We start from the raw sequence: 27,823 nt of genomic DNA, 5'->3' as shown, positions 1-27,823 counted from the left end.
GATTAGAGAAAAAAATGAAATAAAAACTAAACAATCTGCTTAGTATTATAATTTGAAATGTCAAAGTTCATTTTTAGACAAAATCAAAATAATTCTACCAGAGTGATGTTTGAACTCACAATCTCTGTCTCTAAGTATGGCATGCTGCTCAATTGATCCATGCGGTCAGGCTATTACAGCATCACCATTTTGTATTTTCCTACTTACATAAACCAAACTGCCTTTTTTTTCCCCCTTTCTCTCTTTCTCTAAAATCGAATATAAGCCAGCCACCTATCACAAAGGTAGGGGAGAACCAAATAGTGAATGAAATGGTAAATATAAAAAAAAAAATTATATCTTAATTGTTTTTCCTGATATCCATGAAGAAAGTGAGAGAGTAAAAGCTTTTTCCACTTTATGACTAATGAAAAGTAAAATATTAAGGGTTAATTGTTAGAATCAGCAAAATTGGTTGAAAATTAAAATAAAATTATTGTTAACACTTGAAACCAACGGTCATGACTGAACAAACACCCATTTTATTCAATGATTATAACATTCTACATTTAAAGACATCAAACACTATGTAATTCTGAAATTTGGAGCTGGTTTTAAAAGCCGATACTCATCAGCTATCAGTATTATTAAATATTACGATTATGATTTCTGGACAACACGGAGTTAACAAAAGATGGCTCTTTCTTCCAGGCAACTCTGTGTTTAAACATGAAAAAATTGAAATAGCTTAAAATATTTCAATATTGGTATCTATAGAAAGAGCTTGATGAGCTAAGAAAGAATCTTTTTAAAATCCAATTAAAATTAAGGAAGATATGACTATTTTTGTGCCTCGCACGTTTGCATATTTTCCCCTCTTTAAGACCATATGCGTTTGGTCACATTTTTTACACAACTTTTTCAGTAAAAATGCTATATCTTTGTCAAAACAGAAGATTAAGCAATGAAATTTACCATATAAATGTATTTTTGTGCTAGGAATGAGAATATGCTACTGGAAATCTCCAAAAATTAATGGTTTCCAAATAATCTGCAGTAAGTGCACATAAATATGCTGCAATTACTTAAAACTGCCATGTATTCATTAAAAGAAAAGAAGTTAAAGAACTCAAAGCTGAATGGTAATGCATTATATGTACAAATAACTGAAATCGAAATCTAGGACTGTTTAAAAATGAATATATTGCAATATTTCTTTGGTATTATTGTAGATTAATACCTTCTGTTAACCTCCCACCACATCTGACCACCTCTCCAAAATATGCAATTTTACCTTTGTAGGCAATTACGTGTGAATACCTAAAAAACTTTAATGAAAGATAAACAAGTATTATTTTAGAATTTAATTTAAAAATGATTCACCATTTTCTGGCATTTTAGGGCAGTTAACCATTTTTTTTTCTATCAGAGATAAATCCTATGCGCTTTTTTTTTTTTTTTTTTCTAAAGACTTATGTGTGGTTTTAAGAGGGTCTTTGTGCAATTATGAGAGGATGGGGAAGTTGCCACTCTGACTTTGGGTTAATGATAGAGCTAAGGAAAATTATGTGTGAACACCCTGAAGACTTGATAGAAACGAAACAAAAACAATTTTAGAATTTAGAGTGGGGGTTAGTTTCACATAAATTTAATGTAAAATAATTCACCATTTCGAGACCATTCTAGCATTTAGGGCAGTTGACTAATTTATTTTTTTATGGTTGATAAATGGTGCACTTTTCTTTAAGGAAGGATTTTTTTTTTTTTTTTTTTTTTTTAGACACTTAGCTGTCAAAAAAAGTTTCGGACAACCGAATCTATTAAAAGTAATATCTCTTCTAGTTAATTCATGATGAAATTCTTAAGAGAAACGTGGTACGACCATTTACAAATAAGTAGGTGGGTGGGGAGTTGGGGGGGGGTCACTACAAAATCTTACTGTTTTATGATGTTAACATTTTTATCACTTTATTTGCTTAAAACTCTGAAAATATATAATGTACATTAATTTATTTGAAAGTATATTCATTTACGAACAAAACGGTATTTTGAGGACTTAAGTTGCTTTGGTTTGTAAAATATGACTATTTTAGCAGAAGCCCCTTGAAATCTGTGATTATCCAAAGCATTTTATCGTCTGTGTGTATTGCTACCTTTCGTATTACTATAGACCACTTACCAAATGCAATATTGCAATTTTACAAGTATTGCTCCCATTTTTTTAAATGTGGAGTGAAGAAAAATCTGAGGGAACCTCCAGAGTGCTGCTGAAACCACCCTTTCAAAGTTTCTTGCTCCCACTTCCTGTGGAGAGTTTTCTTTATAACCTATTACATAAGCAATTATAAAAGTATTGAAAGTATATGGAACATTTGTTGACCCTAATTCAATGCCAGTTAACATTGAGTCTCCCTGCTAGTTAAATTATTGTTCATTATTTGCCTCATTGATGTTAAGTCCAAAGGAATGTTTTGATTTCCAACTTCACTCCAAAAAATAATGTTTATTCTCTATTATTTTCTTTTATTATTATCAGGTTTTTTATTACATGGTTATGACTTTGTCCATGTTTCTACTATTCCTTGTCAGCTACACAATGTTGCCTTTATATAAAAATAATACCAGTAATATACACACTCTGTATGAAGATGACATTAGGTTTTTTAATGTTTTTTAATGTGATTTTGAACTAGATGGACAGTGGGACAGTATCTGTGAGAAATGTGGATGGGATGATATGTCATGATGTCAGGCAAGTATTATATAAGCTTAGAGAAAGGCAACAAAAAAAAGAGTAGGTCTGGTGAAATAGGGTTTTTTTATTAACGAAGCAAGGCGGCATGAAGACATATACTGCAGAAGTTTGGATACTGTTCAGTTATTTTGTGTGTGAAATAAGTCATTTTTGTACAAATTGTTGCCTTTGTTTCTTTGTTTCAGAAGGAAGAATTTGCAACTATCAAGAATGAAAGTACAAATTTAGTTATCACTCTTACATCCTAAACAAGACTAATAATTTGGGGAAAATTGAAATTTCATTTCCATACACAGCTAGTAAAATATAAATGAAATTGTATTTAGAAGTTGAATATATTTTTTCATAATGCATAATATTTTTTAATCAGTGGTTGAAAAATAAAAGCTCATATTGTTTTAATTATTAATTTTGCCGAACTATTTAGTTCAAAAACTGTCATTAAAATATTTTGAGATGAAAGTGATTTCAATCATTGAATTTTTATTTAATAATCACTGATTTATTTCTCTAGTGCAAATTTTTAATTTAATCCAATCACCAAAACAAACAAGTATTCAAAACGATAAAACATCAAAATAATGCTCAAAATTATGAAATATGTATAATAATGAAAATACTACAACACGCATTGTAAAACATATTTTAAGGGTTTTATAAAAGTCTTCTCATATTGGAAGCAAATTGAAAAAAATGTCTTTTTTAGATGAGGAGTTCGGATTTAAAAAAAAATCATTTTTCATTAAATGCCTTCCCCATATTTTGTTTTATATATGCCTTTTCTTCAGAAATGTGGCAGCCGTTGGCGAAAGAACCTGATACAATTTGGTACTAAGGAACCCTTAAAATCGGTAAAATAACATAAGCCAAATAATACTTTGTTTCATTTGCTTGCTTCCCTTAACCATTAACAAAATCACCTTTTCTCCCTTCTTCTCTTTCTCCACCTCTACCCTCTACTCATTCTTAACATGTTTGTTCTCCTTTTCATATGAACAACTGATCCTTAGTAAAAAGAAAATGCATATAATATTTTATATTATTGAGAGAAAGAGAGATAAAGACCTGGGCAGAGATAGGTTAGTTTGGAACTCATTTTGTAAAAGTCGGTCAACACATGCTAGCATGTAAAACAGGTGTTAAACTGAATTTGATAATGATGGACATAAAATAATTCTTACTTGAAATACAAGGTTAAAAATATTTTTAAAAATGATAAAAAACTTTGAATGGTTTTCAGAAAATAATCAACTGAAACATTCTTTATCTTCATGAGCTCTTTTCCTATCAGATTATGAATAAAATAACGGTTCACATTCAATGAATTGATTGTAAAAAGGATATTGTGTCTATGTACTGGCCTTGCTAGGAGGGCAGATTTAGTCATAAGATTGGTTTTTAATGTGAGAAATCCAGTTCTCTAATAGATGAAGACAAAAATAAGAATTACCTCCATCTAGAAGAATTTTTTTTTTTTTACTAATGAAGCACAGAAAAGACGTGTAGTATCAGAACAGATACTACTCAATGTTCCTAGCCAAAAGGACAATTTATATTTATCCATGAATAATTTTACAACTGAAAGATAAAGGTAGCTGAATTAATCTATAAAACAGTTGGTACGCTATAAGACAAATACAACTTCATTAAAACCCTTCCTCTAATACAAGAACATTAAAATGCTAGTTCTGTTTTGTCATATCATGGCTTTCCGGTGTGCCTGGATAGAAGTGGTGAGTATTTAAAGTTGAGATTTGAAACCCAGCTGTTTTATTAGCAGTTAGGATCTCACTATTATGCTGGTTATGAAGTAAGGAAAATTATAATGCTTATATTTATTACTGTCTAGATAGCCCAATTCTTTTACAAGGAACAATGCTTTATTCTAAGTAGTAACCATTTCTTTACTATATAACTCAACTTACAAGTAGGGATCAAATGTAGATATACTGTTTTAGTTGTACTATAGCTTATAAGTAAAATCTTATGTTGAAAGTTAAGTTTCAGCTAAGAAAAAACAAGAATGAACATATCATGTGACAAAGTAATTTGATTGAATTATAGCTGTTTCTCTTATGATTTTTGTATAAAGTAACACCTGTAATTTAACTAAACATATAGCTTTATTGACATTGTTCATATTGAATTTCTCATTCCTTTTATAGATCCACTACAATTGATTATCAATAGTATTAAATTGATCTGTATAAGTCCTAAAGCAGACTTCAATCTGAGAATTGATTTCATGTTGTAAGTTTATATTGCACATTTTATTAGTGCATATTCAGAATGATATTTCAGCTTTCATAAACCAGCTCTCCAAAATTACCAACACTCGTGATCCAAGAAGCTTTAATAAAATCTCTATAGAAAGTTGGGTATGAATACGTTTATATATTTGTGGGTACAGGATTTGTAAAGTAATTAATTTTGGGAAACAGCTGCTAAGCTTAAGGAGTCATAATGTGGGTTATATTTAGCTTAATTTAGTTTTACACAAAGGGGCAAAAAGGAGGTACAAACCTTTCATGAAAATTCAGATATTTTTAATTTTTGTGAAATCTTAACAATAGACATTAAACATCAATTGATATTCTCTAAATTTCATTTTTTTTTTTTTTTTTTTTTTTTAATATTTTAAAGATGTTCTTAGGAGGTTTAACATGGGAACAACCACCCATTTTAAAGTTGAATATTGCAGATTTGCATAAAATTTGATCCATAGTTATTACTAATTAAGCAAGATTTTCTGAATTTCAATGAAGTCAAAATCATGTAATGGATTTTGATCAAAATTCAAATATTTATTCTAGATATAAGATTTAGTATCATTAAATCTTGATTTTAATCTTTCTAAGGGGATGTAAAAGTGGTGCAAAATTATTCTATATAGAAAATTTTTACTTGTCCTGAGACAGGTATTTTCGTTATTATATAAAAGTGACTTGCTGAAGATAAAATACAACTTGCAATTTATTAATGAAATTTAGGAAAACACATTTTTTGTGTTTATCTGTAAGCTGTTAAAAATATATTCTTAGTAATGTAGTATCTTGATAGTGTTACCAATAGAGTTATGTGATAGTTTGATTTTATGACAAGAGAACAGATAATGTACTACCCCCCCCCCAAAAAAAGATTGTGAATTGAAAGGAAACAATTGAATGATAGCATAATTTTGCTTCAGACAGATACTAAATCTCCATTAATATGAAGCAAAAATAATATGTACACAAACATCCATTCAAGGCCTCTGTCCAGTCTTCAGAAAAATGGATACCTCTTGTAAGAGTTACTACATATGTAATTGTAAAGCAAGGGTTGAGCAATCTACAACCATATATATTTCCTGAATCTGCACTGCTTGATTACAGTGACAAGAAGTTAAAGCCTACAGAAAACAATGCCAAGATAAAGGAGAGCACATACAGCACTTGGTATTCCCAAATGGTTATTCATTTAGTATTGATAACTCAATGGTACCTAATAGGAACCAGTGTATCGAGATGATTATGCTATATATATATATATATATATATATATATATATATATATATATATAAATAAATAATTCTGATCTTTCACCTGCTCACCTTTTTTCTTTTACCTTGACTTACCTTTTGGGCTGGCCTTCCTTTTAGCATTTCCTGTCTAATATAAAATACTAACTCTTGAATCTTGTTTCAGCCGAATGCCTTTGCTTACTCTGCTTTGTAATCACTCCTCCTTTTTTATTCAAGTTCATGTCTAAATAATTAATTCTTAAGTCATGTATTTTTATTATATACTAGCATTGCCAGTGGGTCAACTGTGTTCCAACTGCTTTTCTGTCTGCTATCTGTCTTGTAGTAATATCTTTGATTTGGGCATGCAGTTTGGTACCCATGGGAAAATTAATTTGTGATATGATTCTTTCTACCTCCCCGCCTGGGTAGCGCAGAGAATCTGGACAACAACTAAGAGCATTTGTTCGGATACTACACTTCAAATTTCTCTTTCTAGACTGAAACCATTTAAATTTTTGTTCCAATCCAGCGTGCTGGATTTTGCCCCACAATAAAAACCAGCCTTATGTCTAACTCTGCTCCTATGGTGAGGCAAGTAAATAGGAGCAACTATCAAAGAGGACTTGGCTGAGCTCTCAGCGAATGTTGGAGAAAGAAGAGTCTGAAATAGGACCATACTTTCTTTGCTTATTGTTTCCAATAGTCCTGAACATCCCATCGCGATTAAACATAAACGATGGTAGTTCAAATGGAGGTGGAGAGTGTTCAACTCTTGCTTTACTATAGACTTCTCAAGCAGGCATATTTGCAGGCAACATCTCTCCAGACTGAATGGAGGCTTTATCTACACTGACTCAATTTATACTTTGAGATGCGCAACGTGCACACACACACAATAACTGTAAATATTTGTTGCATGTAATAATTGCTTGAGAATTATTTTGAAATTATAAAATACTTGACTATGGTGTATTCATCCTAAATACCATCTATCTAAACTATTACAAATAAATGATTCCACTTGGACAAATACTGAAAAGATCAATCTTTCCTGGGTTTATATTTTATAAAATTATATTTTTCAGAATTTATAATTCAATACATTTACATTTTAAAGGTTGTATTTACATTATCAAGGTACATTTCTTATTAGGTCTTATCTATGGAAAGAATATTATTTTGATTAGTAGTTTTTGTATCATATTTTTTAAGCAAACTTTCACAACATTTCAGCTTATGCAATTTTTTACCTTTTTGAATTTAGGAGTCTTTATGTAAAGTTGTAACACTGGACAGAATTTGGAACTGAAAATTTTATTTAATGATGGCGGTAAATTGTTCTGTATTTCATCAACCACGATTGGATAAAAGTGTTAATTCATTATTAATGTTTGTAGTAAGAATGAGACCTTCAACCTCTAGTAGACTGTCACTTAGAACTGATGATTAACCAATGGTTTTAGTTATGTTGTACTCTAGAGATTTATAGTTCAATCTTTACTATGAGTAATAACTAAAAATAGCATGAATTAAAATATCTACCTGGTCATAGCTGATGAATAAGAACAGTCTATCCTCATGGTTTAAATAAGAAGTTCATTTTAACATGTGATCAAGATTTGTGAGTTTGGATTGATCAAATTTGACAAAGTATTGATCTTCATCTAAATTCTGAAATGGAATGTTTCTTTTGTTTTCTATACCTTTTCCTTTTCTATTAAAAAAATAATTCCTGAAAATTTCATCATGCCTCAAGATACAACTTTTTTTCTGCCTCTTTTCTTCTACAGGATGCTTTATTCTAAACAGTTTCTCTTAGATTTGAATGAAATAATTCAGCACAAATTTTCACTGCTTTTCTTTCTTTTCTTTTTCTTTCTTTTATTCTGCTTTTCTTTTTCTTTCAGATTGATGAAGGACATGACACAACCTTACTATCACGTTCCAAAGTGGACATCATCTCGACAACTGGTCGTGCTGCCGTTGAACATGCAGAAGAATTTGTGCACAAAGTTTGGGAGGCTGGATGGCGGGTTGCCCACCATGGCTCTCTCCCTGACTGGCTTAAAGATAATGAGTACCTCATGAAAGGTCACAGACCCCCAACAAACTCATTTGCAGCTTGCTTTAAATCTATTTTTCGAATTCATACTGAAACAGGAAATATATGGACACATTTGTTAGGTAAGATTCTTTGCTGTCAGTAGAATTTGATCTTTATACACTAAAATATCTACCTATATCAATAACCTATATATATATATATTAATACCATTAACACTTTTTACATATCTGAACTCTGAAGTCAAAGTTGAGCAAATTGCTTTTAAAATTTCACGAGTCGATCAAGCATTTATATTAGGCTCAATAGCTTTAGTTTTGCATGCTACAGAGTTAGATTTCAGTTACTAGCCCTTTCGGCAATCTGTACTCCTTGTAAGGGTGCTGACATTGTTAAAATGAAAAGATAAAACTGACATTGTTAAAATAAAAAACAAAACTGACATTGTTAAAATAAAAAATAAAACTGACATTGTTAAAATAAAAAGATAAAATTAACATTGTTAAAATAAAAAGATAAAACTAACATTGTTAAAATAAAAAACAAGACTAACATTGTTAAAATAAAAAACAAAACTGGCATTGTTAAAATAAAAAAACAAAACTGACATTGTTAAAATAAAAAAACAAAACTGACATTGTTAAAATAAAAAAACAAAACTGACATTGTTAAAATAAAAAAACAAAACTGACATTGTTAAAATAAAAAAACAAAACTGACATTGTTAAAATAAAAAAACAAAACTGACATTGTTAAAATAAAAAAACAAAACTGACATTGTTAAAATAAAAAAACAAAACTGACATTGTTAAAATAAAAAAACCGACATTGTTAAAATAAAAAAAACTGACATTGTTAAAATAAAAAAACAAAACTGACATTGTTAAAATAAAAAAATAAAACGAATTTAGTCACAAGTACAACTTTCAGCTGAGTTTGTATTTTTTTTTTTAAATTTGAATTTTGTAACGCAATGATGTAACCCTAGAAAATCTTTGTAAAAAGTAGAAGAAATCCTCATAGAGGCAATGTGTGTCTTTTGGGGGGAATTAGTTTTCCCCACTTTCAAAACATTAGTGTTTAACTGCTCTTGTGGGGAGACAAGTAAATAACTAATTTTTTTTTTTTTTGTAATTATTTTCTGGGTATTTTTCTTTTCATTTTTACTTTTCATTTTTTTTTTTTTTTTAATAATATTGCATAAAGTTGCAGCTAGTTCATTTCTCAAAAAAAGCAGAGAAAAGTCATTTTCTCAAGCATTTTTTAAGTAATTATTATTGACTACTGCTTGTTTTTTTTTTTTAATTTTATTTTTTAAATTAAACTTGAAACTGTCGAAGTTGCTTTGATTAATTAAACCTTTAACAACTGAGAATTATTTTTCCAATACAGTTTGCCAAATAATTGTCTCTGCCTGTTAGTATTTAATTAGATGTACATCAAATCATGTTTAATTTTTAGTTGTGCTTAATTAGTAAAATCAAGGCATGATTTATCTAAAAAATAAACTTGTTTATTTTTCTACAAGGATTTTTAACGAAAAAAAAAATTGAAGAAAAAGTAGCACAGAATTGAAAAAAATAATCGTTTCAGTTTTAAAGAGTTCATTATGTAAATATGTATATATCTATCTACTTTCTACCTTTTAAGAGAGAATATTTTAAAAAATAATTTATTTTTTGTAAATACTTTATATGAATCTAAAAATATATTTACTAAAAAATAACTTCTCAACTGAAACTTGTGAGTAAATTCATTTTATTGTTTATTTAATAGTACCATGACAGATTTTTGCAATATTTTGTGCTGACAAACCCAGTAGTTTGTCTGTGTAACAGTTGCTTTAATAGCAAATCATCAGCAGTAGCAAATAGTCATACATAATTTAGTCATACATTTTTAGTAAAGCTCCTTATGTATGATTAAATTTCGGCATGACTAAAATGATGTCCAATCGGCTCCTACTGATTCAAGCAACTTTACACATTGTTTTTTATATGATAAACAGCAGGAGCAGTCAGTCGTACATTGATTGGGCATAATTTTAGTCATACATTTTCAGTAAAACCCATGCAAAAAGTTTTTTTTTTTTAATTAATTTTGATACCTAAGTTTTACTTTTAGATGACTTTCAAACTGAAATAGCTTCACAAAATTCTTTTATTATCTGAATTAAATAAAACAAATATATTTCCTATGAGGTGCTCTATGTTAAAATGACAATAGATTGCTATTCTAATAAAATAGGCATTAATTGCCTCACATTCACGGGCAACTTGAAATAGAATATTTGTTGTAGTTTGATTTGCATATTAATGAGGCTTCACCCCCAAAAAGATCTTAAAGTTGAGAGGGCTGGGAATCATTTTTTTAATTTTTTTTTTTATTACAAGTACAAGGCATGAAATATAAAGTCAATGCGACTGAAACAAAAGTGCAATTTTTGCAAATTGAAGGTGTTCAGAAATGGAAATATTGAAAGATTCATGTTGAACTTTGAAAATTGAAAGCGTCTAGAAATGGAAGATTGAAATGTGATTTGAATCAAACTTTTTTTGTAATCGTCGTCATATAATGGAGAATTACGATTTGACCGACTTGTTTTGTGTTAGAGAAGTTAGTAGTGTCTAGTGATGTTTGAAGTTGATGTGATTGCCAATCTTGGCACAGAGTTATGAATTTATTATGGAGGGATGTAGTTTGATTTGCATATCAATGAGCATTCCCCCCCCCCAAAAAAAAGACGTTATAAAAAAGACTAGTTGAGAGGGTAGGAAGTTGAGTTCTTGGAACCAAATTGAACAGGTCGCAATTTAGAATGTTGTACAAACACTGAGAAGAATCTTTTTAATTACAGTTGTATTTCTATATTACTAATAGAGGTTTGATATCTGTCTGTCTAAAGCCAAAACTATACTATTACTTTTATTAATATTGTACTATTGTCCGTATTATTTTGATTCATTGGACTAGTGTTCTCATTTTGAGTGTGATTTGGACAACGTTTCGGTCGATGTAACCTCCGGCCTTCTTCATGTGTATCTTGTTGAATTCGAGAATTTGGATGGAATTTTGAGTGGAACCCTTTTACTTCACGGGGGTAGCATGCTCTTGTTCCATCAGCCATGACTGGATAAGTAATTCACAATTGTATTTTTTTATCACCGACACTGAGGATTCAACCTTCAGGATAATTTCACTTTTTACAATTGATTTTTCGAAGTACTCTATCCACTGCGCCACGGGTCCTTGCGGACCTGTACTATTGTATTTCTATGTTATTACTTGAAATTTGGTATCTGTCTGAAGTCACAGTTATGTTTCTTTTAATATTGTATTATCTTTTAATACACAATTAATTTTCAGATTAATGTACTTTCAATGCTCAATTCAGGAAGAAGAGTAGCATAGTATCAGATCTGTTGTCATGGGGCCATCCTTTCAGGTATGACCTCTTCCTTCAGGAGGAGTAATGTAATATGTGTTCATTCATTATAATACCATGTTCCAAGACGTTAGCTCCTCTTCAGGATGGGGGCAGTGTCGTACATGTTTGTCATTATACTATACTTCCAGGCTAGCTAAAATATGTAACTGAGAATATTTGCTAGAATGTTATTGAAGAAAAATATTAATTCATTCTAAATTTACACTGAATCAATATTGTTATTGATAAACAAGTATTAATGCTGGAGTCCCTCAGGGATCCATCGCATCCTTACATCATTCATAGACATTTATGCTGACGACACTACCATCTATAGCAGCACATCAAAGGCCATAAACGACCAAGTTCTGTCTGATTCTCTCTCCTCGGATCTTGAACATGTGATACAATGGGGAAAGAGGTGGCTGGTTACTTTTAAAGCATATAAAACCAAGCTTCTATATATCTTTACATCAACACTCTGATCCCCATCTGGCATCAATTGAAATGAATGGCTCTCATCTTGGGGAAGCTCCATGTTTTAAGAAGCTTCTTAGCTTGACCTTTACTCCTGATCTAAAATGAAATATGTACATCAAATCTGTTGCCAAGGTCACTGGAAAAATGTTGGGATCCTTCTATCAATCCAGTAGATATCTCATTGCTGATGCAATTCTCTATCTATATAAGAGTTAGGTTTGTCTAAGGATGGAGTACTGTTGTCACATCTGGGCAGGAGCTGCTAGGAAGATCTTATCCTGCCTTGACAAAGTTCAGAATAGACTTTGTAGCCTGGTGGGAGATGTCCTTTTCTCTTCCCTACAACCTCTTTCTCACAGAAGAGATGTTGCGAGTCTGTCTCTGCTTTATCGTTATTTTCATGGCAAGTGCTTGTCTGAGCTCCAATCTATGGTCCCCTCTTGCCAAACTTTCACAAGAAACACTCGTCTAGCTGAAAACACTATCAATAATTTCTCCCACTCTTTATCTGTGCCTAATCTAAACGTAGATTCCATGAACAAAGCTTCTTTCTTAGAACTGCATGCCTGTGGAACTCTCTTCCGTTTGCTTGTTTTCAAGCTGATTACAATATGGTCATCTTAAAGTCCAACATAAACAAATTCTTGATGAGTGCTCCAATTTACCAAAATTTCACTACTAACAATTACTATGATGTTGTCCCATTGACTACTGTACACTCTTTAACCCTTATCCTTGAGTAGCCTCTGGGCCTTGATAAGTGGTAACTTCTATGTAAAAAAAAAAATAAATAAATGAAATTGAATGCAATTAGTTTATTTTGTTTTGGAATTTTAAAAATTAGTATTGATAATTTGTATTTATGTATTTATTTGCGCTACATTTCTCATCTTGTATAAACTTTGAAATCTGTACTGAATTTCGAATGGAACCCTTTATTTAATCCACAGGGGTAGCTTGTTCTTGTTCCATCAGTCATGAATGGGTAGAAATTTTAAGTAATTTGTAATTGTATTCTGTACTTAGGATTGAACCTTCAACTGCCAGAAGACTGTCATTTAGAACTAATTGTTAGCATTTAAAAAAAAAAAATTTAATTAGAAATTTCTCCAAACAAAGTATGAAGCCACTTGATGTAAGGAGCTCACAAGAATGAAAGATGATCACCACAAAGACAGGAGATGCTTATTAACCTTGGTCTTAAAAAGACCAAAGTTATAGGTGAAAAAAAGCAGTCAGCAGGATGAGTTCCACAAGTGTGTGGTTCTTGGAAAGAAGCTACTAGAACGGGAAGCTGTATTACAATAAGGAATAAAACGATAAATCGATTGTAACCATTAGACCAACGAGCTGGAATATAGAAAGCAGAAAATCAAACAATTCTTAAGAACACATGCTATAATAGTATTTATAGAAAAAACTGAGACTAGCAATATCATGTCTGTGAAAGGAGGTTGCCAAGAAAAAGAAAGGGTGTGGCCAAATAAACTACAGATACATTTCTGCACCTTATAAAGAACCCTCAAATGGGGCAGATTCACCTGCCCAAATATGACAACAATACTCTATACAGGGTCTGACAGTAGATTTGTAGAGGTAGAGAATAGCTTTACCTGTGAGAAAGTGTTTTGAGCGATAGAACCTACTTTATAAAAAGCAGAAAGACCAGTGAATCTAATATATGAATTCCAAGAAAGACTTGGTAAGAAAGAAAGACCAAGAAGTTTCAGAGTCGATTTCTTCTCAAGAACAGAGTTGTCCATGAGAATCTCAGGAAGGAAAGGAATATTTGTAATTGAACATATTGATGACACACATATTTTGATTACTGACCCTTAGATTAATTCTTTACATCAACAACAAACTATATTTATGACAGAATGAAACTAAAAAATGGTATAATATTTCACTTGAGTTAATTCAGGTAATTCAAATAAGACTTACATGATGATCCATTATGCCACAGGTCTTTACATAGATTCTGTTCAAAATTCGGTGCAGATTCCAAAATTTGACAAGATGCACCTGAAGAAGATTGGGGGGATACATTAACCAAATCATTGCGAGAATAATCTCCAAGATAAGAACAGTAGTCCAAATAATCCAAATAATGTAATACTACATGGTTTTATATTGTTTACTTTCTTCATTAATCTAAGAATTAAGATATGTTTAAGTATCTAAACTGTTTTAATAGGCAAAAAGAATTTATCTCATGTTTTTTTCTTTTATATTCTAGTTGAATGAGTATGTAAACTTTTTTTATTTTTATTTCCATTGATTTAACAAGTTTTAGTCCAATTGATAAAACATTGTTTTCATCCATCTTTTTAATTCTATATAATAGTCTCTTTATAATAATTGTGCTTCTTTCTTTTTATCTACTTCAGGCTTCATCGCATTTATAGGTGTCGCAGTCTACTTCCTAACACGACCCTCTGTGGAAATACAGTGGCAGGAAAAAGCTGTGTTCTCTGCATTTTTTGCCGGTGCCATTCTTTGCCTAGGCTTCTCTTGGATCTTCCATACCGTGTATTGTCACTCGGAAAGAGTTGGAAAATTCTTCAATAAGTGAGTCATCTCTTCTCTCTTTCGCATCTGATTCTTTAAAGAAAACAATTTCAAAACAAGTTTCACAGACAAAAAGTTGATTCCATATATTTTCTGTTTCTATTGTTTCAAGTAACAATGAAGTTATTCAATAAGTTGAACTAAGTGTGCGTGTATGTATTGTCGCGAACCAATATAATATCAGTCAACACTGTATTAATAGTGATGATGATGACGATGACGAGGATAGTGAACAGTAACATAATTGGTCGAGATCCGGCCAATCAGATCAAGTTTCACTTCTTAGCCATGGTTGAGAATCGACGATAAAATAAAATTAGTTGCAGAATTTGGGGGAGGGAGATAACAGCGTATATTGACGGCTGGCCGCACTCCAAGCTTCAGGTTGTAAACCGTGGGATATAAAAAAAAAGGAAATATATAAGAGAGTGACAAGTGACTCCACCAGTTACGGTTAGTAAAACTTGAATACGCGTCACACCCATTTTGTTCCTAAGAATATCGATAATTTTCGTCAACGTATTTATTTTCTAGTGCGGCTATAAAAAAAAAAATATAAATCCGCGCAAGACGCACAAACAGTTATATTCGGACTTTTTCTGTATTATCATTTTCTTTATTATTTGAATTTTGAATTGTTGCAAGATCTCTTTCGAAGTTGTACGTGTTTCATATATCCCCAAAAAAAGGGGGGGGGGAGATTATATATTTATGTATATACTAAATTTTCGCTGTTGGATTGGAATTTAAACTTCACCCTGCTGTACCTGAATGGAGATGTACTTAAATCCGAAGGAAGATAATTTTAATCACCAGAATTAAAGAATAATAATAACGAAATGAATTAATAGCTATAAACCTTATCGGCTATAGATTCCAAGGACAATCAGCCTGGATCGGGTGATGGTCAAATCTAAAGAATGAACGTCTGATATTGGTTTCACGAAATTCTCCTCCCTCTTCATTCGGGCTTTGTCTGAGACATCGAAAAAGGAGGATTTTGTCACAGTATATATATATATATATATATATATATACACACACACACACACTATTTTTATATACATATTTATCATTATTACCTACAGACACTAGTGTTCCATGCTCATACAATCTTCAGTTTAGGAAATGCTAATTACTGTCAACTGAACGATTCAAACCAAGTTGCAAAGTTACCTTTGACTCTGTAGCTTGATATTCAACCCCTAGGCCACTGTCAATTAATATGAGAAAAAAGAATTTAGACTTTATATAATGTTGAATAAAGAAAAGGTATACTGTAACCTTAGTCATATAGTGTTTGACAGCAGAGGCTAGAACATCTCTTTATGACTAGTTTGACTGCTTATTATTGACTAGAGGTTAAATCCTTGTGTTTAAAAGGGCAAAAACAATATTTTTATATAAATATTTATTATTATAGTATCTGTAGGTATAGATACTAGTTTTTCAGGCATATACAATTTTCAATATAAGAGATGCTAATTATTGGCGGGTGAAGGAGTTGAACCTAGCTGCAATATCACTTTTGATTCTGTAATTCTATTGTTTTTAACCAATCATCTCTTTTTTTGTTACCTCTTTGCCTTATGTTTAATCAGAAACAATGGGACTATATATATATATATATATATATATATACATATAAAGTTAAAAAGATGAAAATTACATAGGAACTTTATTACATTATGAAGTTAAGAAGAGTTACCGAAAGAGGAATGAGGGAAAAACCTCTTTAGACCATGGCATTTCGAAGCTAAATGCTTCCCATTAGAAAATGAGAAATAGCTGACCTTATACAAATATAAAGGTAAAGACAACACTGACTTGAAAAACATTTAGATTTGAATTGGAAAAAATTAGGGTGGGGTGTGCTGAACTTACTCTATCCACTTCTATCTCTTCCAATTACATCAGCAATAGCTTTTCCCTGTGCTTTAATGATATAAACAAGGCAACAAAACTTCTGAACAACCTTAATAGTCTTATCATCCAAATATGCTTTTTCCACATGAGTTCTCATCCATCTCTGCTGTCTTACGTTTATTGTCAACATCTAAACAAAGTTTCTTTGACTTCAACTTTCAATGTTTTAATGCCAAAAGTTTAATCATGAATTTACTTTCTTTCAGATTGGATTACTGTGGAATTGCTCTTTTGACAATGGGATCCTTTGTGCCCTGGCTATACTACAGTTTTTACTGCCGTCTAGAACCCAAAATTGCCTATCTAATTCTTATATTTGTTTTGGGTATATCTTGTATTGTTGTATCGTTATGGGACAAGTTCAGTCAGCCTCAATACAGGGCTGTCCGAGCAGGTAAGCTATCAACCTTTTGCTCTACAATATTCCATATCAACATGCATGCACACATACTTATACATAGACGTTGATATTTTAAAGACATTCAACAGTGTGATATTCTGGTCTTCTACATAAACTTCAGAGTTATCTTATTAGTGGTGAGGGTTTTGACATCATTAGGTTTTTTTTCTGCTCAAAGATTGTAACTCTGGATGGTGTCTTTTCATCAATGCCGGTGTTCTTTAGGGCCCTATTCTAAGCCTAACTCTGTTTCTTCTCTATAACAATCACATTCCAGAGAATTTTGTTCATGAAATTAATATCAGACACACATTTTTTTTTTTTTTTTTTTTCAATTAAAAAAAACGTAAATCGAGAAAAGTAGTAAGAAGGTCATCACAAGAGAATTTAAGTTATTTTTTACTTTTTCTTTTTGAAATTATCTCCCTCTAAGATTAACGATTTCTACTGGTAACTCTGAAGAGGAGACAACTCTTCGGGGTTATCTCCCCATACAATTCTTGTACACCATAAATAAAGATTGGATCATCAGTTCTATAAAAATATGTAAATGAAACAGGAAATATTGAGTGATCAATATGTGAATTTGATTGCATCAAATATTCAGTCCTGTATGATTTTGAAATGTGGCAAAAATTAAAAAAAAGAAAAAAAATGTTTTTAGTACAATGTAACACATCTTTGTTTACACATTAAATGATATGCAGGGTATTCATAAAGTCTCTTTACAATTTAAAATTTTAAAAATTGATGTAATTTCTCTTGAGGAGTAGCCATTTTATAAATAATGGTTCATTTAGCAGTTGTGTTTCTATAAACAAAAAATATTTGAAATATAAATTCTTATTAATAAAAATTCCAATAAACATTAATTTAAAACAAAACAAAAAAATATTTGGTCAAGGTAGATTATCAATTGTCTTTGTAAGAAATTTTTAAAATTGTAAAAAGACTTTATCCACCTTCTGTATTTCCCAACTAATGATTGAGAAAGTCTTTGTTTTTATGAGCAATTTAAAAAAAAAAAAAAAAAAAATTATCATATGCACCCATTTTTCTCTTATTCTGTTTCAGGTGTCTTCATTGGTCTGGGTTTAAGTGGAATCATTCCTGCCATGCATTACGTTATAACAGATGGCTTTTATCATGCTGTTAATTGTGCTTCCCTTGGATGGCTTGCACTCATGGCACTTTTGTACATATCAGGGGCCATCATTTATGCAGTACGCATCCCAGAACGACTATTTCCAGGAAAATTTGATATTTGGGTAAATATTTTTACATCTTTTTTTGTTTTAACTTTTACCAACTTAAAAAAAAATGTCTTCTCTTTTCTTCACATTGTTCCCTTTAATAAACTATTGAAACATTGATTTAAACTAATACAAAATTATAAACATATGGATGTTAGTACTATTAGGACTCTGTGGAAATTCCATGCTGCTTTTAACATCAGTCTGTATATTTTACTGTTAATAATAATAATAATAATAATAATATTCCTTTTAAAATGATAAATATCTGTCAAGATCAGTTAAGAAAAGTTAACTTTTTTTCTTCTGTAAAAATAATTACTAAAATTAGCTAAAATATTCTTTAAATAATAAAACAGTAAATATTCTCTTCCACACCATAAAAATGAATGTTAGGCAAATAATTTCTTTTAGATAAATAGGCAAAAGTTTTAACAATTTATTTAATTTATTGTTACGGTTTAAATTGTTTAAAAATAAATCCTCTTTTCCTATTTGCCATAAAAATAATGGTCAGATAACTATTCTTTTAAATACATAAATCTTTGGCAATTAGGCGATCCCATCTTCTGAAAAAAGGGTGGCGGATGATAACATTAAACTGACTTAACATATTATTATATTATATAGAAAAATGCGAGCATGAAAGATTAAACTTAGTAAAGGGACTAGTTGTTAAATCTGTAAAAGAAAAAGACAAGATATTCTAGTAGAAAATAATAAATTTATAACTTAAAATATTGCAGCATTAAGAATGTTTTTAACAAATTCAATTTAACATTATATAATCAATTCTTAATGCTGAAATATTTTAAGTTATAAATTTATTATTTTTTACTAGAATATCTTGTCTTTTTTTCTTTTGCAGTTTTAATAAGTAGTCCTTTTACTTTTCTAAGTTTAATCTTAACCATATTACTTTTCATACTCACATTTTTCTATGTAATCCATGATTTTTCCAAGCTTTGCTTTGTCAACAATCCATAAATAAATTTTTACCAACTTCTACAATTGACTAATTAAAAAAAAAAATCAAATAAAGGACGTAATTAAGTAAATGAATAGTCAGCAGTCAGGTTTGGCTGGTGAGCCAAGGCAAAGAGGTTGGTTAGCGATTGAACACAGCGACAGTGAATTATCAGCAACAGTACAGCTGAGCGGCAGATCAGGATAGTGATAAATTATTAGCGACAGTAGTAGCTGAATTGACATAATCATGACAAGGCAAACAATGCGGGCACACAACGAATGAAAACGTTGCAAGGAGGGCAAAATATAAGAGACTATATTTATTATTGTTGTTATCTTTCAGAATTGGGTATCCCTATTTTTCCCTACGTTAATACTTTGCTACAAACCTGGGAGAACTTTCCTTTTTTTTTCATATCTTGTTATGTCATCATCTCCGCCGTTCCCAGCCAATTTGAGGTAGTGTAATAGATTTGGTTGCTATGGTAACCAACAGGCAATCAGAAAAAAGTTTCTCTTTGCCTTATGGATTCTGAGAACTTTTGAACACCAATAATTTTATAACTTTTGTTTTACTCAATGAAAATTGAAAATTTTTTTTTAAATATAGCTGAGAAGGTGGCATATGATCTGTTAAAATTGTTTGAAATTTGGTTGCAAAATGAGTGAGTAGTAAAGGTTTAAAGCAGTTCTAAATGAGTAAAACTAACAAAAACTAACACTTAACCATATATTCAAACATGGTAGTGTTCGAATAGTAAATTAGAACAAACGTTGGGGCAACCTTACTGGTCAGAAAATACGCTTAAATATATTTTAATTCATGCAGATTTCATATTTATTATTACAGAGTCAATTCTCTTTTGAATATTATATTGTACTGGTTTCAAAAGTAAAAGAAAAAAATAATTTGGTTGCCAACAGCTAAAATCGAAAATAAAAAAATTAGCGCTCTAGCCACGTTCACTACCATTTGAGCTAACCCAACAGATAGGTAAGAAAGTTATAAAATTAAACCATTTTTAACTATGATTAGTTTATGCAAGTGCCAAGTAATAAAAATACTGGCAAGTTGAAATCAACATTTTGCAATTCAACTTGACAACTTCTGTACGCATTATTCATCTATCCAAAGATTTTACTTGTTATCCTTGGTGTATGATTACTATTTCCTGTTAATTTCATTGTTATACAATTAGTAGTTTAAGAGTTTAGTGGTTAAATATTTAGACATAGGCGGACACATGCACATATATCTACTGTTTTATTTATAGAGATTATTATCAAATTATTTTTTATCATTTGTTTTTCAAAACAAAATGATTATTCCAATGTAAAGAGAGAAGATTGATGACTTAATACAATTCTGTTAGCACTTTTCCTGTGTTTGTGTGTTTCTGGCTTTTACTTATGCCGTTTTTTTTTTATTTATTAGTAACTAATTATTTTTTTTATTTATTAACAACTAATTATTTATTGAAAAAATGGAAAAGCATAAAATACTAAAAAATTTTGTAAATTGTTTAATTACAGAATGAAATCTGCCAGAATGCATTTCTATTACTTTGTAAACAAGTTGGCAATTTTAATCTTTTGTTAACAGTGTAAAAGAAAAAAATTGCCTCATGACTCTTCAACATTTGGAAGGAATTTGTCAAATAGAAAGTGATTTCTAACTTAAACAATTTTAACATTTTAACAAGTCTTCATATATTAAGATTAAAGGTTTTGGGAGTTACTTATGCTCCGATTGGTTTATAAATAAAAACAGCTTTACTCTGATAAACTTACTGCTTTATAACAATTTTGTTCAGTTAATAATTTAATGATCAAACAATTCTGTCATAATTAAATTTCACTTTCAAAATCCTTTTTAAAAAAGAAAAAAGAAAAAATAATTTAGTTAGTGAGCATTAAAAATTTCCAGGCAGTGCTGGGTAGAAACAGCTCATTGTTTATGAGATGTATGTAAAAGTTCTCAATACTTATATTTTTTATTTCCTCTGCCAAGGTTATATTTTCAATTGACTTTGTTGGTTTGTTAGCATGCTTGTTGTGTTCACATTGCTGGACCAATTATCACCAAAGATGGTAAAACTATCTGTCATTGTCTAATTTAGGACTGATTTAATTTTGGAATATTTTATATTTTTTTCTTTAGATCGAATAAACTCAAATCAAGCATTATTGAAAAGAGCATAAAAAACAAAGGAAATAATATTATATATAAAAAGTTTTTTAAAATCGGCTAATTAGAACTGGAGTTATGATCATTCAAAGTATCAAAAAATGTGTGGTTCACTGGACATTTAACCTTAAGCCAGTCCTATTCAAATGTATAAGCTTGTGACTGAAAATGGTAGGAAATTTGCACAATTTACAAACTAACCCAGCTTTAAAAAAACTCTTCTTTTTGAAGATATTATGATGAAATTTTGAATATATAATACCATGAAGGTTCAGTTGGTGTTATTTACGACCATCTCACTTGGTAACTTACAGATACAGTAGCATATTTCAGCTTCATTTTAACAGCTTTAAGTAGAAACATCATAAAAACAGTTAACAAAAATGGTAAGTAAGACTTTACCATCATAGGAAGTATTATTCTGATGGACATGATCATTTCCCATGATAACATCATGAAAAATCCAAAATGCCACCATGACATGATTCAAAGAAATTATTAACAAAATATTGCTTGTAGCATATCAAATTAAAGGAAATTTTGTACAGATTACAATTATGTTTTCAAGTTCATTAGACTAATTAGAATGATTAAATTTCATTTTTAATGGCTTCAAGTTACTGTGACAATTATCGGATGAGTTTCTACCACTATTTTATATAATTTTTTATTTTAAGCCATTGTCGAAACTTCAAGAGACATCACGGCCATTTTTTTTCTTGTTCTCATGTAACGCTCGACACTACTTGTTTTTTGAAGAGAATAAACATTTACAACACCAAAAATTCATCGAAGTAGGTAGAAGAGTACTTGCCTTTGGTAACATTTATTTGTCATATATTTGTTTTTTGGCCATTTTATTCATATCTCTGTGGATTGTAAAACAAACTCAATAAAAGTTATTATTTTACTTGGTAAGTGGTTTGTGTGTTTTAACTCGTTTAAAAGCGTGGTCATTGTTGATCATTCTTTTTCAAATAATTTTTTTTTTTTTAAATATTGTTTTGCTTTCCATAATTAAAAACAAAAATAAAATGAATACTTTGTAAGTTGTTTACAGATTATTTCTAATGACTCTAGCATAAAAATTTTTTATCCAATTTTTTTCAAATTTTAGGACAAAAGAAATTAATATTTTCGCTATGAAATAGCGTTTGAACACAGTTTCTATCTTTACTTATCTTTCTGCTACAAAGTGTCAACTTTGAGATATTCTAACTTTTGACTGGAAAGACATACGTGTTGTGTTCAAATTCCGTAGCAAAGACAATTCTTTTCCCTATCGAAGGGTACAACTTCCGCTACGAGTATTTACAAACGCTTATTTACAAAAAGTGATCTACCACCAGCAGGCATGCTATGCTGACAGGTTTCATCGTTAATAGTCAGATTTAAATAACAATTTCTTCAAATATACAAATCACAACAAAAATATTAAAATACCATTTTAAAGTAAATTTTATTGTGAATCCAGTTATAAGTTTTATTTTGATGGAGGTAGGAGAAATGTACTTTTTACTGATTTAAAAACTATGAGTGTCAAATTAAGTAGCAGTGTGTGTCTTATCCAGCGCTGAATGTTATGCTGTCTGGTATTGTCAAGTCAAGGTCACAAAAGTGTGCAAGTTACATTTTTGTGTGATAACTTCAGTTCTGTTCATTGTAGAGACTTAATCCCTGTCGCAGCCAATGATGGCCAACATCTTTTATGACATTGACTTTGAAAATTAATGTCATGATCAAAATGTTGACAGAATTTTGCTTTTCTGAATTTTCAAAATTTGATATTAACCATCATTAATCATTAACCATCATGTAAAATTTTAGCCTGATTTTGAGTTACTTTATACAATATGGGGAAGTAAAGCTTGGAAAAGACTTTGACCCAACTTCACATTGTTAGCGGGAATAGTCAGTCTCATCTTTGACTTATATTTTTATTATTAATAAAACCTTCATGCACAAATGAAAACTTTATTTTCTTTGAAACATTTGAACTGAATGAATATGTAGTTGCTTTTACATTTCTTGTTTTTGTTTTTTTTCTTTCTAGTTCCAAAGTCATCAGATCTTTCATGTGTTCGTAGTGGCCGCCGCATTCGTTCATTACCATGGTATAACAGCAATCGCCAACTACAGACTAACCTTGGGTGATTGCCTTGAGACGAAAGATTCCTGAAAGCAACGACTGTTTACGTGCCACTGGACAGCATTCATGCCTGCACTCCTACTCCTTAACCCTCCCCCCCCTTCATCTATTAACAGATACTAATACTACTACCACCCCCACAATCACCATCACTGAATTCTACTATTACTACCACTATTTATCAACACTGGAATAACTCCAAACTTCATCATTCACCGTAAAAAAAAAAAAAAACTAAGATTTATCCAGTAACAGGCATGTTTGCGAGTTTGTTGTTAATCTCTCGCCTTCTCTATCCCCTCTCCATGCTGTCAGTGGTTTCGACTATACTACATCTGCAGTAGAACTTCACATTCTAAGAAACAATGGAACTATTTAAAATAATTTATGAATAAGAATAAAAACGAACGAAAGAGATGAAAGAAAAGAGCAATAAAAGACTAACATACAAATGAGAGAAAAACATCTTTTTATTCCCTTTAACATTTTTCTTTTTTTTTCTTTTAAAAATTAAGGAAAAGGACATTTTTTTTTTTCACTGCAAAACTTAAAAATAAATTTATTTACTCATTAGGAGTTTTCATACAAATCAGTATCTGATATTAACAAGTGGAATATACGTAACAACAAGCCTCCCCAGATTTCCAGAACTCTCCATTTCTCTCGATAACCATTACAAATCATTTTATGTTATTGCAACAGCCGTTTACCAATAATTTTTTTTAATTATTTTTAAAACACTGGCAATGATCATTTGTCTGGAGTTTGAGTGGCAATGATCCTACCTAAATTTCCTGTACTCCCTGCACCTCCAGTGGAGATCTGATTACTGCTCCCCCCCCCCTCGGTTTTTCACCCATTACATGCATTTGGTGTGGTGCCAGCCAAATTTGGTGCTACCATGTGTGTGTGTATGTTATTTTTTTTAGTTTTTAGTGTGTGTGTGGGGAGGGGCAGAGGCAATTATTATTTATTAAACTTGTTTTGTTGGATTAAATTTAGAGATCCTCTAGCATGTTTGCAGAATTAAAATCTTTTTGTTTTTTTTTTTTACTTAAAAGAAACGATTATCCCTTTTCTTATCCAACAATAAACTAACAACAAAAAGGTTTTGAAGTAGATTGTGATATATATGTGCATGTGTCATTTCTTCCTTCACATTTTCTTTTTATTGTCGAAAGATGGATAACTTGACATGCCCTTAATTTCAATCAATATTTAAAGGTGTATATGTAATGGTTTCTGTTCAATTTTGAAGAGTCATTAAAAGTGGATAATAAAATGATGTATAGATTACATGTATTTGTGTGTGCGTGTAGCCGAAATGCATTCATGTAGAAAATGTGTTTTGTGTGTGCACTCACTTACATATGTATATGTATGTATTTGCTTATGCAAGTGTATGAGCATATATTCAAATATAACTAAGATATAAGTTGCTGTGTGTATGTATACAATACACACATACAGTAATTCCAAGATGTGCGAAAAAAGAAGAGTGCTTAGTTACCATGATAAGAGCATAATATTTATTTATTAATATACAGGTTTTGTAGATTAAAGTAAACTGGGGTTTCACAAGGAGGCCTAATCTCGTTTACATAAAAATCAAACACAAAAAATAGACTCCTCGATCATCAGTTCTGTACACCAGGAACTAAAGCATAATATTGTATTACAAATAACACTGTACATTAATTTGATCGATCATTGATACCTGCAGTTTCATAGAAAAACTGAAAATTTTGCTTGTTCAGCTGAAATTAAGTGTACCTATTCTTTAACTAATCTGAAAAGCGGTGATACATCATATATATATATATATATATGATACATTCAATCCTCATGCGATTGTATGTGATCATCTCTAGAGATGATATAAAATTTTGCACGTTTTAGTATGCATATCTGTAAAGAAGTCATTGCAAATGTGATTGTATTATATATACAACCTACATTTATATATGTAATGCATATTTGCATGAATATGTAGTCAAATGTGTTTGAATTAACTTTCATATAAATATACTTGCACTTGACTGAGAGAGGGGGTCAATTGGCTTTCGGATTTAATATTTTAATAATTTAATATTTTAATAATTTAATATTTTAATATTTTGCTTTTCGGTTTATCCTTTCTGTTTATTTTGCTTATTAATACCCCCTCCCCCAATAATAATTTTCATTCCATAAATTAAGAATAGTTTTCTTCTTTTTTTCCTATAACAGTAAAAGTCCAGAGTTCGTAAACAAAAAGTGAAAACAAAAATAATTTTAAACAAACACAATAAAATTAAATGTTTGACTAACTTGTATAAAAAACAGTTTTTAAAACCATATGTAATCGCTTAAGTTTATCAAAATTAAGCAATGAGTTCAGTGGCCATTGTTATTTTGAGCGTGTTGACGAGAGAGCTTTTAATGAAATAAAATTTAGAAACAAAAATATCATACAAAGCGTTTACACGGGTCGTTAGAGATTTTAACTCTTATTGCGTTTGATATAAATTATTTTCTGTTTACGAGTTCTTCATTGTTAACTATTCTTTATAATTTTATTTATAATCGAGTTGTGTATTTATAATTTTATTTTTTATTTTTACTTAAATCTTTCTGTCTATATTTGTTTAAAATATTTTATTTTCTTTGGTTGCTTGCAGATTTTACACACATAAACTACTTTGTGTAGCCTTTTTTTTTAATTTAGTTTAACAATTAATCCACTAACCCTTCAACATTCATGAATGGACAAATCTAAAAAAAATATATTTCTTCACATATCTCCTTTGCCGATTGTCTTCTATATCCAGGCCTATTATTGGTGTCTGTAGCCTGTTGCTAATTAACCATGTGCTGAGCAAATCTGATATAAATCTAACCTTCATTTGCCTGTTACATTTGGCAGCTGTGTAGCTATGCACTGAAGTAGTCTCTCTCTCTTTCATACATTCCATATTTTACCTTCAAACAACTCAACAATTCTGTCCTTCAGTTTGTCTCCCAACAACGCATACTTACTTTGAAATTTTATTTGCTGTATTCATTTCAACACCACTGCCACTACTACTGTTGGCATTATTGGTGTGTGCGTTGTTGTGGCTGCTTTGTTCCCTACAAATGATCATGTGACACTATGTACAGACCACTAGACGTGTACGCGAGTGGCAGTGCTACATTGTATGCATACACAGGCAAGTGAGCGTGTGTATGTATTAACAGACATATATACATATCTGCACATGCATATGTGCTCATGTGTATATATGTATATATGAAATTTTATATGTACAGGCACATGACTGTGTGTGCGTGTGCATATCTGTCTCATACATATACACGCTTTTTCTTTTTATGTATGTATGCGTGTATGTCTATGTTTTAGTGTTGAGATAATGAGCATTATTTGCCTGAGTATGCATGCAGTTTGTGTTTGAGCAGACATTCCTCTAGTGCTTAATGAATGCATCATTGCTTCTTCCCCACCCCCTCATACTCAGCTTTTCTCTTGAAACATTTATTACATTTTTTAAGTATGAATAAGGATGAATATTATAATATAATGAATATATATGAATATATTATATCTAATCCCCTTTCCCTCCCTTTTTCTTTCCTTTTCTTCCCCCCTACCTTTTCTAGAGAACTCCTCTATCCTTTCTTCCATACCTGTGATATACAACATTTTATCTTGAATTATTTTTAATTACTTGAAGATAATAAATTGGTGGGCATTTATTGTTTTTATTTAGCAAACGGTTTGTCAAGTTTAACCATATCATCGGCCCAATAAATGATTTTAAAAAAATCTTTTAGGCAAACAAAGAGAAATAAAAAAATCGAGTATAATACAATCAATTGAATCATATTTAAACAAAAAACAAATTGTTTCAATACTTTAAATGTAAAAACTAATTGTATTGTTTTTAAACAAAAATTAACCTATGCTCAATTACTGAAGTAAGAGTCCAACATATTTATTTAAATAGAAACAGATGGGATATCATGAACAAACTATTGATATTGTACTAAGGTTATCAGTAATCTTCAGCATTCGACTAGAAGCAGTAGGTTACAGAACGAAACAATTATTTTTATCAGTATGAAACCAATGGTTTGTCCATAATATCCAATCCATATATATTTAAATATATAGTCACT

The 27,823-nt window shown here is 30.4% G+C and overlaps 1 protein-coding gene across 21 annotated transcripts in view; it reads left to right on the top strand.

Moving 5' to 3' along the window:
- Nucleotides 1-24,117, top strand: part of LOC145277799 (adiponectin receptor protein 1-like) — a 315,074-nt gene extending 290,957 nt beyond the window's left edge. For 11 of the 21 annotated variants that reach the window (XM_080129639.1, XM_080129646.1, XM_080129650.1 and 8 more), the window contains 5 exons: nt 8,148-8,424; nt 14,600-14,780; nt 16,913-17,100; nt 18,181-18,374; nt 23,570-24,117. In XM_080129639.1, coding sequence (XP_079985765.1) covers nt 8,148-8,424; nt 14,600-14,780; nt 16,913-17,100; nt 18,181-18,374; nt 23,570-23,695 — 966 coding nt within the window. In that variant the 3' untranslated portion in view covers nt 23,696-24,117. Of the gene's footprint in view, nt 1-3,522; nt 3,586-8,147; nt 8,425-14,599; nt 14,781-16,912; nt 17,101-18,180; nt 18,375-23,569 lie in introns of all 21 variants that reach the window. The other 10 variants (XM_080129628.1, XM_080129638.1, XM_080129629.1 and 7 more) reach the window with 1 other exon arrangement.
- The last annotated feature ends 3,706 nt before the right edge of the window (nt 24,118-27,823 follow it).

The sequence above is a fragment of the Euprymna scolopes genome, chromosome 6, assembly GCF_053919585.1.
Source record: "Euprymna scolopes isolate OS-2025 chromosome 6, ASM5391958v1, whole genome shotgun sequence".
In the NCBI taxonomy this organism is placed as follows: domain Eukaryota; kingdom Metazoa; phylum Mollusca; class Cephalopoda; order Sepiida; family Sepiolidae; genus Euprymna; species Euprymna scolopes.
The sequence above is the reverse complement of the archived record's forward strand: the minus strand, read 5'-3'. Positions and strand labels throughout refer to the sequence as shown.